The 15,075-nt window shown below is 34.2% G+C and overlaps 1 protein-coding gene across 1 annotated transcript in view; it reads right to left on the bottom strand.

Annotated features, from left to right (window-relative positions):
• Positions 1 to 15,075, bottom strand: part of TMEM131 (transmembrane protein 131) — a 225,902-nt gene that overhangs the window by 92,491 nt on the left and 118,336 nt on the right. Inside the window, exon 5 of the mRNA XM_055328071.1 lies at positions 6,523 to 6,646. Within this exon, the coding sequence (XP_055184046.1) occupies positions 6,523 to 6,646 (124 nt within the window). The remainder of the gene's footprint in view (positions 1 to 6,522; positions 6,647 to 15,075) is intronic.

Here is a 15,075-nt window from a genome sequence, read left to right as displayed (position 1 = left end):
TCAAATGATCATCTCAATAAATGCAGAAACACATTTGACAAAATACAACATATTTTCATGATAAAAACTCTCAACAGACTGGGTACAGATAGGACATAACTCTGTATGATCAAGGCCATATACGGAAAATCCATAGCTCACATCATACTCAACATAAAAAACTGAAAGCTTTTCCGCTAGCATCAGGAACAAGAAAAGGGTGTCCACCCTACCATGCTTACTCAGGGTAATAATGGAAGGCCTAGTTAGACCAGTTAGGCAAGATAAAGAAATAAAAGGCATCTGAATCAGGAAGGAAGAGGTAAAATTGTCATATTTGCAGATGATCTGATCTTATATATAGAAAATCCTAAATACAGACTCAACCAAAAAACTGTACAATGTAAACATAAATTTTATGTGCCCTGGAAAACTAAAAAATTCATTTCATTGTGATGTTCACTTTATTGTGATAATCACTTTACTTTACTCCAGTGGTCTGAAACTAAACCTGTAATATCTGAGATGTATCTGTGTTATGAAAACTACAAAACATTGATGAAAGAAACGAAAGACACAAACAGATGGAAAGATATTTCACTCGTTGATTGGAAGAATTAATATTCCAGTAACTGTCTGTTAAAATGTCCATACTACCTAAAGTCATCTGTAGAGTCAATGCGATCCCCATCAATATCCCAAAGGCATTTTTAGAGAAATAGATAAAACAATCCTAAAATTTGTATGGAACCATAAGACTCCAAATAGCCAAAGCAATCATGAGAAAGAACAAAGCCTAAGGTATCACACTTCCTGCTTTCAAACTATACCATGAAGCTGCTGTAATTAAAATAGTATAGTACTGGCAAATAAACCAATGGAACAGAACAGCCCAGGAATAAATCTCTGCATATATAGTCAACTAATATTTGACAAGGAAGCCAAGAACACTCAAATGGTGTTAGAAAAACTGGATAACCAGATGCAGAAAAATGAAATTAGATCTCTATCTTCCATCACTCACCAAAATTAATTAAAAATGGATTAAAGGCTTAAACTTAAGACCTGATACAATAAACATCTAGAAGAAGATACTGATATTGGTGTAGGCCATGATTTTTTTTAACATGACACCAAAGTCCAAGAAACAAAAGCAAAAATCAGTAAGTGGAACTATACCAAATTAAAAAACCTCTGCAGAGCAAAATAAAAGTTCAACAAAATAGAAAGGAAACGTGTAACATGGAAGAAGATATTTGCAAATCCTATGTCAGATAAGGGGTTAATATCTAATATACATAAAGAACTCATAAAACTCAATAACAAAACCCCCAAAATCTGATTAAAAAATGGCAGAGCAACTAAACAGGTATTTTCCCAAAGACACAGCCAACAGGTATACAAAAAGATGCTTGACAATTTTATTTGTCAGGGAAATGCAAATCAAAACCACAGTGAGATATCACTTCACAACTGTTAGAATGGCTATCACTAAGAAGAGAAGAGATAACAAGTGTTGATGAGATGCAGAAATATGGAAATCCTGTACACTGTTGGTGGTAATGTAAATTGGTTCAAAACGGTATGGAGGTTCCTCAAAATTAAAAATAGAACAAAATAATCTGGCAGTCCTACTTCTGGGTATTTACCCAAAGAAAATGAAAATAGGCTATCAAAGAGATATATTCACTCCCATTTTTACTGTAGCATTATTCACAATAGCCAAATATAGAAACAACCCAAGTATCTTATCAACAGATGAATAGATTAAAAAGACAGTGTGCACACCCACCCCTCCCACACACACCCCATGGAATACTATTCAGCCATGAGAAAAAAGGAAATCCTGCCATTTGCAACATGGATGGGCCTTGAGCGCACTGTGCTAAAGGAGTTAAGCCAGACAGAAAAAGACAAATCCTTTCTGCTATTGCTATATGGAATTTTAAAATGCCAAACTTGTAAAATCAGAACACAGAACGGTGGATACCAGGGACTAGATGGTGGGGAAATTGGTGATACATAATTGAAGAGTACAAATGTAGAAGAAAAAGAAGTTCTAGACATCTAATGCAGAGCAGTGATCATAGACAACACTGTATTATAAACTTCAAAGCTCCTAAGAAACTAGTATAGTTCCTACCAGAAAAGGGAAATGATAATTAAGTGACATAACAGAGGTGTTAGCTAACCCTATAGTGGTAATCATATTGCAATATATAAATGTATCCAATCAACAAACTGTCCATCTTACAGTGTTATAATGTCAACTGTGTATCTCAGACTTACACAATGTTAAATGTCAATTATATCACAATTTTTTAAAAAAAGAAATTGGACCACACCTCCCACTGTACTCCTAACCCATTTATCCTACTTTTTCTGTGCTCATCATCTAATCATCTGCTCATTACCATCCAGTATTTTATAAAATTTACTTATTATTCTTGCCTTCTCCCCTCTATTGCTATCTCCCAAGCTCCCCAGAAGTATCATAAGTGAAGGATCTTTGTTTTTCAGTGATAAATCCAAAGTGCCGGGCACTTAGTAGGCATTTAAGAAATATTTGTTTAAGTCCTTATTTCCACACAGATAGTAAACTATTTTCTAATTTAAATTTTCTTACATGCCTTAAATTCCAAAAGTAGTGCTTATTTTACTTGGAGATACAGTATCAAGATGTATGAAGAAACAGTTAATACAACAAACCTTCCCCCATTCTCTTCCTTTTCAGCTTATCTAGTTAACCTATCTGTACCTTACTCTGGCTCTTAACTGTCCAAATATGTACATCATTTTTACTTTTTATAAAAATGGCATCATATCCTACTCTACAATGTGCTTTTCTTACATATTAACACAAATATCATAGTATTCTGTCAACAGATATAGATTAATTCATTCTATTATCCACATCATAATATTCCATACTATTGCTATATTACATTTTGTTCAATTCCCATTAACATATGTGGATATCAGAGTTTAACCTGAAATAGAATAAACAATGTCCAGGCTTCTATATCTAACTAAAAATAATCATTGATATTCATTAATGACCTTCAACCTCATGAGAAGAGATTATTATATTAAGCATAATAAAATATATGGGCTAAAAAATTTTAATTTTAGTCACAGACTGAAACAATGTTTTCCTAGTTAATCTTCGGGTTATCTGAAAATTTAATCGATCAAAAGGTTCTAGACAATCATGGAAAAGTAATTTGTGTCTGCTTACCTATGTCTGTTAGGCACTGCATTTTTATAAATCTTACTATAATCAAAATTTGACTATTATAATTAGAGTATTAAAAATCTGCATTCTTTGATATAAAACATATACTACATATTTTATGGCCAATATACAATACAGTCATGAAAGATGAATAGGTCTAAATTGCAGTCTTAATATTATGGTATTCTAAATTGTAATTATAACTAATTATAGTTAATTAACAGGTAATTGCAATAACAGATAATTATTAGAAGTCATATATAGAAAAACAAATTTTCATATAACCACATTCCTTATTACTTATTTTCTTGATTTTCAGGTTAAAAGAAACCCTTACTAAGGGGATTATTTGTGTGTGGGTTATTATATGGTTATACAAAACTTGGGCCTTTTAAAAACAATAATCAGTCTTTTCTCTATTTCCTTCTAGCTAATTAATGTAAAGATGATATTGGTAAATACCCAAAAACTTAAGTGAGTTACAGAAAATTTCCATTCTCAAGGAAATAAGAACTGACCAGGAATTCTAAAGGTGACAAAGAGTTAAAATTGCTCTCCTGGACACAAAAAGACTCTTTTCATCTTTCACCAAAGGCTGCCATAGGCCTAAAACTGAAGTGAAGGGGAAATAAAGTTATTTCTTTCCCCAAGAGTTCATTTCATTTCTCCCATCCACTTCTTGAGCTGCTGGAGTCCACACCTTACTGCAGGGAACTAAGATGGAAACCAAGAGGAAGAAGTAAGAAAAGATAGCATAGACTTCAGCCACCTCTTTTTGAAGCTAAAACTAGGTGAGTTAACTAGATTTTGACAGGTTATAAATTATTTTTATTGTTTAATTCCATATCCTGACAAATTAGTTTTTAACTTGTCCTTTGACTAACATACATATTTAGTTTTTCTTTTGAAGATTTTTTTTTTTTGAAGAATTTTCAGAAAAACTCTTCTCTTTGCATAAAGTTCATGTGTAGAAATAGGTCCCTGGGAAAGTCTAGTTCGGAAATGTCAAGCTAGTGGCCGTTAGCTTGTTTTGTTTGGTCTACACCATCTGTCTTTCTAAAATTGAGTTTATTTTCAATGTGTAAAAGCTGGAAGATATCATATAAAAATTCCTATTTCTGATTTTTCTTGGAACATGAGAATTACCAGGCATGGACTTACATTCCCACATGGTAACCACTGGCTAGAGCTGAGTGTGAGCTGATCGCTTTGGACAGGACACATGTTCTCCAGGTCACCCTCACTCCATGTGGCCTCCTTCGCTCATTTACATTTTCTATGTGGTTCCTATAACAATCTTTATTTGTAACTCTTGGTCTAGTCTTTGTCTTACAATAGCTACATGAAAAAAGTGAAAAGTCTGGCCTTTATAAGGGGTGAAGCTTGGGAGTTTAGAAACAACAAAACATTGCTTGAATTAGCAAAGAACGTTAAAAAGTTAAAAATAAAATCTGTAGGGCAGTTGTGAACTATTTTTAAACTGTTTCCATTTTCACTTCACTATTTTGCTATTTGACCAAACATGTCTCTACACATTGGCCATGCCCCAGAAGCTGGGTTGTTGAATTTAGGCATAAGTGTACCTCTATATTCAGGTGGTAACATATACGTCACACTATAATTTAATAAAATACAAATCAGTGGGTAGGCCAATAGAGCACCTAGACCCTCACCTCCGCTCCTGTCATTAACTGCATGAGAGGTGCAATCTCTGGAGTTGAGTGCTTTCTTCGTTTGTATAATGAAGGTACTGGACTGGATGAATACATGAGTCTCTCCCAGCACAGGCATTCTATTATTTGAGAACATCAGCATGTTTATAAAAGCTCTGAAAACATCTTTTAGGTAACAATAAAAAATAACTCAAGGAAAAGTTATTTTAAGAAATATTTTCGAAAAGGGGTGTTTTCCAGGAGTACCACAAAAATAAAATCTTTATTACTGAAAGCAACATGCTAACTCATCAGTTCCTTGTTAATAGAATACTTTTAAATTTTAAAAAGTCAAAATTATGTTCCCCCTTTTTTTCTCCAGAAGTTGCTAGCTAAGGACAACCTATGATGAAGTAGGATTTTTGAAAAGAGGAATGGAAAATCTAAATAATTTATATAATTTTAGCTGCTTTTAAAAAAAGCTTTTTATTTGGTCATATCTCTTCAAAGGAGCCAGTGAAAACTCTGGGAAGATGAAATTAGGTTCCATTCATTTAATTCCCTCTGATACTTGCTTTTTAGCTTTTTTGGGAGCTCATTTATTATTATTTTTTTTTGCATCCTATCTATTAAAGCTTAATGTGTGTATTCTCTCAAATCCAAAATTTATGAAGACCCAAATTTTTGGTCAGATAATTTTTTTAAATAACAAGTTTGCATACTATCTACAAAAATGATTGTAAAGTTAAATTTTAGAAGGTACTTTTAGTAGGTGGAACTCTAAAATAGCTCCCCAAATTTCCTGCCCTTATCTCTGAAATTGTAATTATGAGGAGATACCATGCCTGTAGTTATTTACATTACACCATAAAAGGGATTTTGCAAACGTAGCTGAGGTCATCAGTTAGTTGACTCAATTAACCAAAAAAGAGACTATCCAGATGGTCCTAACCCGATGGCATGATTGAGGCAGAATTTTCTCCACTGGTGGCAGAAGAGGAAGCCAAAGAGACCCAAGGCATGAGGGAGATATGATGCATTACTGCTGGCTCGAAGATGCTGACAAGCAATGTGGGTGCCCTAGGAAACTGAGAGAGGTCCCTGGCTAAGAGACAGCAGTGAATTGGGTCCCCAGTTCTAAAAGCACAAGAAACTGAATTCTGAGTGAGTTGGGAAGTGGATTTTCCTACAGTCCAGTAAAGGACTCAGCCCTGCTGACAATTTAATTACACCCTTATTATGATACTCTGAGCAAAGAGCCTACTGGACTTATGACTTATAATACTATGTGCTAATAAGTGGGTGTTGTTTTAAGCTATCATGTTTGTGATAGTTTATTATGGAATAATAGAAATCTAACATGGTACTGAGGAATCACTTATTATTAAAAAGGAAAAAAGTCAACTAAATTTCTGACTGGTATATTTTTCAGAGTGCTTGGGTTCAAAGTTAAATTGTTAAGTTGTTTGATGTTGAGAAAAACAATGTGTATTTAAAAGAAGTGGTAATTCTTAGGAAACGAGGCAAACTGAAACCCAGAACAAACATGAAACATTCACATTGGATTTTAATTATAGCAAAATTAGATTATACATGAAAAAATCTAGATATTTCGATTTCAAACTTAAGGGAAACATTTATAGTGGAAATACTTACCCTATTTTGAAAAAATGATGCATGAAAATGTGAGGTTGTAGCAGATATTGATACTAAAGTAATAGTTTCTTCAGAACTAGGATTATGTAAGTAAACTTTTTCCATTTTTGGCATTCCAACTGGCCTGGAAAAGCAAAAGAACAAAACAAAACAAAAAGAAAAACACCAAAAAAAAAAAAAAGGTCATAAATACTTCAAAGATTATTTCAGGTTGTTAAAAAATTAAATATCAAAACTATTAGACAAATACATATCTAAACATATAAAATTATTTATTAAATTGCTTTATATTTAAAGTTACACATGAAAATGCATTCAACAAATATATAGTGAGTGCTAATTTTATGTCACACATTGAGCCAGGGACTGGGATATGAGGAAGCAAATCTCTGCCTGAAAGAAGCTTCCAGTCTAATAAGGAAGCAGGCAGGGAACAAAATAGTCAGATCCTTTCATTGCTCTCTGTAATACCACCCTGCTTTCCTACTAATTCTGAATCATGTCCTCTTCTCCCTCAAATTCCACTAATACATGCTCTTCAATTTTGGAGAAACTGAGTGGCAAAGTTATGTGAGCAGATCTGCCTTATGAGTTAGGGGCTATTATTGTTCTCACTTTATAGATGAGGACACTGAGGTGCAAAAAAGTTACTTCACTTCAAAAGTTACAAAGTCATACTTGGAATCTAAATTTGAATCCAGGCCATCTGGCTTTAGTCCATGTTCTAACCTATCATACTAAACTGCCTCCTCTCAAAGGAACAACATAAAACACACACTCAGTGGTCTGATATCCAAAGACCCATTTTAATGTTCTCCTTGGCATCCACATTAGTTTGTCTTAAGAGTGAAATCTCTTCAGTTATGTAGTCCACTAAGTACATACACAGCTAATCTTAGTTGTACAGACCTCCTAACTCCTACAGTATCAGAGAATTCTACATATAAATTACATTTCTTCTTCACATTCTCTATTCATTTAATTGGCACCAGTCTTATTTCCTTAACAAGATTATCAGCACTTCTCTGACAAAGGTTACATTATATATGCACTGTGTATTCCCCACATTATCTAGCACAGGCACTTGGTAAGAGTGTGCATAGGTAAGCTTGCTCCCCTCCACATCCCCCAGTGGAAATTAAGATCCTCCTTAACCCAGCATTACTCAACTTAAGCAAGTAACTAACTCCCTATGTTTTCATAACCTGGTTCAGGCTGGTTTCATATGCATGGCCCCCATGTCTTTACCAATCTCTTTGTTCTGTGTTTTCCTCCCTAACCTCTTTGCCAATCCAAATCCCCATTTTCTTTTTCTTTTTTTTTTTAGCAGTTTTTTTTATTTTTATTTATTTATGATAGTTACACAGAGAGAGAGAGAGAGAGAGAGAGGCAGAGACACAGGCAGAGGGAGAAGCAGGCTCCACGCACCGGGAGCCCGACGTGGGATTCAATCTGGGGTCTCCAGAATCGCGCCCTGGGCCAAAGGCAGGCACCAAACCGCTGCGCCACCCAGGGATCCCCAAATCCCCATTTTCTAATTCAAATACAACTCTTTCATAAGGTCCTCTCTTCGGGCAACCATTCAGGTCCACATTTTTATTTTATTCATGCTACTGCTCTCCTTGAACACCCTAACTCCCCATACACATATACACAACAATGCTGGAAAAATGTAGAAGCTAGAGAAAGGTACTGATTCCATCCAAGGATTAACTAAAAAACAGTAAGAAACCCTTGTGGGGAACAGAAGGTTGCCTTGAACTGGCAAGTGGGGAAAAGTGAGGGACAAAGAATAGCTTAAGCTGACAATGAGAGGCTAGGGAAAAGGAAGTTTTCAAAACTTTATTCTTCTCCATTTCCTTCCCAGCTTGCCTGGGGAGAGTCAGAGCTTCCCTCTTCAACCTAGAAAATAGCAGAGGGGCTTACAGAGATGAGAAGCTGATAATCAACTACTCTGGAGCATACTTACCTCTAACTCCTCTCTTTGGTCTTCTAAAGACCAAGGGCTGTTTCATTACAATTTAGGAGGATATGCCCATCTAGATGTTTCTGTCTAAGCACTATCAGAGAGAATGCTGGCCCACATAGGACAATCAATAATTTTTACATGTATGAGAGTGTGGAGTTGGGTCTTTCTACCTTGGGGAATCTCTTTCTTCTTAAATTCACAAGAGACAAGGGCCAAAAGGCTTGGTATTTTGCCCTTCCTCCATATGCATTACAAGACAAGAGCTCTTAAGTTCATACATCAAAACAACATGATCTGTGAGGAGTATAATCAATTAGAAAACATACCATGTTGTGATAAACTGTAGTGTTCCCAATCTTTGATAAAGCCTGTGAGAGGATCACACATCTCCACTTCATTAACATTAGGCTTGGCCATAATGTTTTCTTTGGCCAATGAAATGTGAGCCAATGTGACATATAACATTAAGTTTTAAAAGTCATCTTGTACTCTTTCTCCTCTTATATACTGTTCCAAGAAATGGCATTTCTCAGAGAGGAGTGCTTATTTCAGTGTTAATCCCACTAAAATTTTGGGTTTGGTTGTGGTCATTTATAATGGGTAAGGGCTGAATAATAGACATCTGAAGTTGGAAAAGTTAAACAAGAACTAAAAATAAGCACAATGTAATATACTTAAGGAGATATGGCAAAATATTAGTAAAACAAAGAAATCATACAGAAAACAAAAAAATGCTAGTACAAAAATATTATGTATATTGGTAGATAAAAGTCTACTAGTAAGTTGGAAAATCAGGCTGACAATTTAGTTCAGAATTCAGCAAGAAAAAAAATATATTTAGAATATTTTAAAAGAGCTAAAACAAAACAAAACAAACCCAAAGAGAAGCAGATATGTAAGACATAACTAGAAATGGTTATATTTAGAAGATGGACTGTAGGAATATTTAAAGAATATGGACAAAATTAATGGGCAAAATCCAAACTTTAAAAAAATGATAAACTAATTATTTTTCTTTAAAGATTTATTTATTTGAGAGAAAGCATGTGTGCACAAAGGTGGGGAGAGGGGGAGGGAGTGGAGGGAGCAGAGGGAGAGGAGGAGAGAAACTTTAGCAGACTCTGTACTCAGGTGCCTGACCCAAGGCTTTATTTCACCATCCTGAGACTGTGACCTGAGCCTAAATCAAGAGTAGGAGGCTTAATCAACCATGCCACTCAGGAACCCCAAAGGTAAACTAATTCTTTTTTTTTTTTTTAAGATTTTATTTATTTATTCATGAGAGACACAGAGAGAAGCAGAGCCATAGGCAGAGGGAGAAGCAGGCTAGGGCTCCCTGCGGGGAGCCTGATGCGGTACTTGATCCCAGAACCTGAGCCAAAGGGAGATATTCCACCACTGAGCCACACAGGCATCCCAGATAAACTAATTCTTAATTGAAAGGGTTTATGACAAAGAAACTTCTTATTTAATTAAACACAGAGTAACATTTAAGAAGTTGCAAGAGTTCTTTATACAATGTGGATACAATCATCTTAGGAGATTTTTGCAAGTATTTTTTCCCACTGTGTGGAGTCTTTTGATTTTCTTGAAGGTATCATTTATAGTACAAAAATTTTTAATTTTTATGTAATTCAATTTGTGTATTTTGTCTTTTATCACTTGTGCTTCTGAAGTCGTATCTAAGAAAACCACTGCATAAACCATAATGGAGATATATTCTAATGTTTTCTTCCAAAGGTTTTATAGTTTACCTTTATTACACTTACATTTAGCTCTATGGTATACTTTGATTTTTGTGTATGGTGTGAGGCTGGAATCCAACTTAATTCTTCTGCATGTGGATACCCTGTTGTCAAGCACCATTTGTTGCAAAAACTATTCTTTCTATATTTAATTGTATTGGCACCCTTGTCAAAATCAGTTTGCAAAAAACAAAGTTCTATTTCTGGAATCCAAATTCTTTTCCATTTACTTATATTGTCTATCCTTTAAAAACATTTTTTTAAGATTTTATTTATTTATTCATGAGAGACACACACAGAGAGAGGCAGAGACACAGGCAGTGGGAGAAGGAGGCTTCATGCAGGGAGCCCGATATGGGACTTCAATCCTGGGACTCCAGGATCACGCCCTGGGCTGAAGGCAGACAATCAACCACTGAGCCACCCAGGTGTCCCTTATATGTCTATCCTTATGGCAGTGTCACAGTGTCTTGACTAAAACTTGTAGAAGGTTTCCGATATTGGGCACTGAAAGTTCTCCCACACTGGTCTCCTTTTAAGAGAATGGCTACTTTTGTTAAACTTATATCTAAGCATTTTACTTTTTGAGTTATTATAAATGAAATTTTAATTGTTCATTGCTAATATGCAGAAATATAACTTATTCTGCATACTGACCTTATATCCTGTAACCTTGAACTCACTTGAAATAGATTGCTTATGATTTTCTATATATAAGAGTATAACACCTAAAAATAGAGATGGTTTTACTTTTTCCTTTCTAGTCTCGGCGTCTTTTGTTTCTTACTCTTGTAATAGCCCTGTTCTTGATGTAAGGGGAAATCTCTCAGTCTTTCACTATTAAATATGATGTTTGCTGTGGGACTTTCATAGGTGCTCTTTATCAGGCTGAGAAAATTCTATTCTTATTTTTTGAGTATTATTATCATGAAAAGATGTATTTCCAAATCCTTTTTGTTTACTGACATGATCGTGCTTTTCTCCCCTTTATTCTATTAACATGGTGTATATTACATTAATTGAATTTCAGTTGTGGGGCTTGAATTCAAGATCCTGAGATTAAGACCTCAGCTGAGATCAAGAGTTGAACACAGAACCAACTCAGCCATCCAGGCACCCCAGTATATGATCATTTTTATGTGTTGCTGATTTTGGTTTTTATTATTTTGTGGAGGAATTTCAACAAAAGGGGTATTGATCTGTACTTTTCTTATAGCATCTTTGTGTGGTTTTGGTATAATGATAATGCAGGCCTAACATACTAATTTGGGAAACGTTCCCTCTTCTATATTACTTGGAAAAGTTTATAATGGACTGATACCAATACTTCTTTGAATTTTTGGTAGAATTAATTCCTAAGACTTTCTGTGTGTCACAACTTTCATTCTGGGAAGTATCTTGATTACTAATTCAAACTCTTTACTTGTTATAAGTCTATTCAGATTTTCTATTTCTGCTTAGGTCAGTTTCGGTAATTATGTAATTACCAAATTTATGTCTTTTTAGGAATTTGTCCATTTCAACTAAGTTAATGAATTTGTTAGCATACAGTTGTTCATGGTATTACTTTATAATCCTTTTTTAAAAATTATATCTGTAAGGTTGATAGTAATGTCATCTCTTTCATTCCTGATTCTAGTAATTTAAGAGTCCTTTTTATTGCTTGGTCAGTCTAGCTAAGAGTTTGTCAATTTTGTTGCTCTTTTCAAAGAACCAATTTGTTATTTTTTTTCTATTAATCTGTATTTCACTTATTTCTAGTCTTCATTATTTTTTGCTTTCTAATTATTTTTATCCTTGTTTTTCTTCTTCTAGTTTCTTAAAGTGGAAGGTTAGGTTTCTGATTTGAGATTTGTTTTCTGTGATTATTAAGACATTTATAACTGTAACTTTCTTCCTGGGCAATGCTTCTATTGCATCTCGTAAGTTCTGGTATGTTCTATTTTCATTTCACTCATCTGAAAGCATTTTCTCATTCCTCTCTTGATTTTCTTCTTTGATTCACTGGTTATTAAAGAACATGTTGCTTAATATCTCAACTTTTTTTTTTTCTGTATTGCTTTCCAGCTATTTAATTGGGGACAAAGTTACCAGAGAACATACTTTATATGACTTTAAAACTTACTGGGGCTTGCATTATGGTCTAGCATATGGTCTATCCTGGAGAACAGTCTGTGTGTGTGTGTGTGTGTGTGTGAGAAGTATAAGTACTTTGTTGTTGAGTGGAATGTTCTATAGATGTCTACTAGACCTAGAGCTCTGTACTGTTTTCAGGATTTCTATGTCTTTTGTTATCTCTTGCTTAGTCTATCCATTATTGAAAGTGGAGTACTAAAATTTCTATGAATGCTGAATTGTCTATTTTTCCCTTCAGTTCTGTCAGTTTTACTTCCTTTACTTTGGGTTTCTCTTGTTAGTTAAGTCTTGCTTTTTTAATCTAAAAATTTTGGTCTCTTAATTGGTATATTTAGACTATTTATATTTAATGTAATTATTGATATAGTTAAAGTCCATCTGCTAGTTATTTTCTATCTCTTCTTTATTTATAACTCTTCTATATGCACAATTTTAAAATCTTGGTACAACTAAACTAAAAATCAGTAACAAAAAGATAATGTGATTCTCTAAAAATACGTAAATAGATCAATGGATGTGTAAATAACCCATGGATCAAAGACAAAATTTGAATAAAAATTAAGAACTATCTGGAACTGAATGAAAGTGAAAAACTTAACTCATTAAAAGTTTATATAATACAGTTCATTCTGTGCTTACAGAAAAATTCATGAATTTAAATCTACATATTTGAAAAGAAAAAAAGCCTAAAAGTTAATGAGCATCCATGTCATTAGAAAAAGAACAGCAAATTTAAATCTAAAGAAAGTACAAAGAAAGAAATGATAAAAATAAGAGTGGAAATCAGTGGGGTAAAACACATAAAATAGATCTATGAAGTCAGAAGTTCACACGTCTTGGGGGTAAAAACTAGTAAGTTGATAACTACTTGACAAGATTGAGGGGAAAAAAAAGAGATGGCACAAAATATCAATATCAGCAATGATAAAAGGAATTACCACTACAGATGCTACAAACATTAAAACAATCATAAAATGATATTAGCAACTTTATGTTAGTAAATTTGAAAGTTATCCTAAAATTGCCAAACTCCTAGAAAAACACAGCTTACCAAAACTGGTAAAGTTTTTAAAAATATATAAGCATTACAAAAATAAAACTTATAAAGAGGCATCTGGTGACTTAATCAGTTAAGTGTCTGACTCTTATTAATCTCAGCTCAAGTCTTGACCTCAGGGTCATAAGTTCAAGCCCTGCATTGGGCTCCACATTTATAAAAAAACAAGACGAAACAAAAAGCTACTAAAGAAATTAAATTCATAATCTAAAATCTTACTACAAAGAAAATTCCAGTCCAGGAGTACTCTACTGGTAAATTATACCAAATATTTAAAGGTAATATTCTACTAATTATTTGAGGAGAAAAGTGAAATATAGATACAAAATGGGGAAAAATGAAGAAGACCTCTATGACTCTAGATCTGAGTTGGGAAAATATGAATTAGAATTATCAGTATGAGACATGATTTACATATATGCATTTATTTTTTAATTATTATTCTTTGAGAGAGGGGGGGGGTGTGCAGGGCAGAGGGAAGAGAGCATCTTAAGCAGGCTCCATGCCCAGCATGGATCCCCACTCAGGGCTTGATTTCTCAACCCTGAGATGATGACCTGAGCTGAAACCAAGAGTCTGATGCTTAACTGACTGAGCTCTCCAGGTGCTTCTACGTATATGCATTTATATATGTGCATATATTCGACCATAGATCTGTTCATGCAAGCCTAGAAGCAATGACTTTCAGAGCAATAAGCACACTTGGTGCCTAGATATGATTTGAAATGTCATTCCACGTTAAAACAAACCAAGACCTCTTGTACTTTTGGCTCATTCCAAGTCTAGGACAAGGAAAACAGAAGGAAGTCTAGAATGTCTTATTGAATCAGAAAGCAAAGAAATGTTCAAAGCTTAATGGGACATATCAAAAAGCAACAGGAATCAGCTTAAACAGGCTCCCATTGGGAAAATATAAAGAGATAGTACTCTAACTTAATACTAATCAGAGAAATACAAAGTTAACAATGAAGTATCACATTATCCCTATTTATCTAGCAAAATTGAAAAGTTGGCTAATATTGTTAGTGCAAATGTAGGGAATGTGGAACTATAGGAATGCACATGCACTACTCTTATGAGTATAAAGTAGCACAGATATTCACAAAAGCAATCAGGCAATACCTAGATAGTGAAGTGAACTCAGTACACTCTATGACCCATGAATTCCACTCCTGGCCTTATATTCCAAAGAAATTCTTATGACAGTCCATAGTGAACCTGTAAGAGGATTTTGTTGCAGGGCAGTTTGTGGTGGTAGGGTATTAGAGGCAACATGCATAGCCACTGAAGAAAAAGAGTTATGGGTAAAATATGGATACTTTACTATGGTTAGAAATAAGAGAACAGATGGACATATAACAAAAATGGACCTTTAAAAAAGAAAGAAATAGAATGAACTATGCAGCCACTAAGGAAAACAGCATGGAGGTTCCTCAAAAGTTAAAAATAGAACTACCATATGATCCAGCAATCTCACTTCTTCCCATATCCAAAGGAAATGAAAAGAGGATCTCAAAGAGATATCTGCACTCCCACGTTCACTGCAGCATTATTCACAATAGCCAAGATATGGAAATAAATGAAGTATCAATCGATGAATGGTTAAGAAGATATGGTACATATGTATACACAGTTGTCAATACTGT

Source organism: Nyctereutes procyonoides, unplaced genomic scaffold (genome assembly GCF_905146905.1).
Source record: "Nyctereutes procyonoides isolate TBG_1078 unplaced genomic scaffold, NYPRO_anot_genome, whole genome shotgun sequence".
In the NCBI taxonomy this organism is placed as follows: domain Eukaryota; kingdom Metazoa; phylum Chordata; class Mammalia; order Carnivora; family Canidae; genus Nyctereutes; species Nyctereutes procyonoides.
This window is presented reverse-complemented; position numbering and strand designations above follow the sequence as displayed.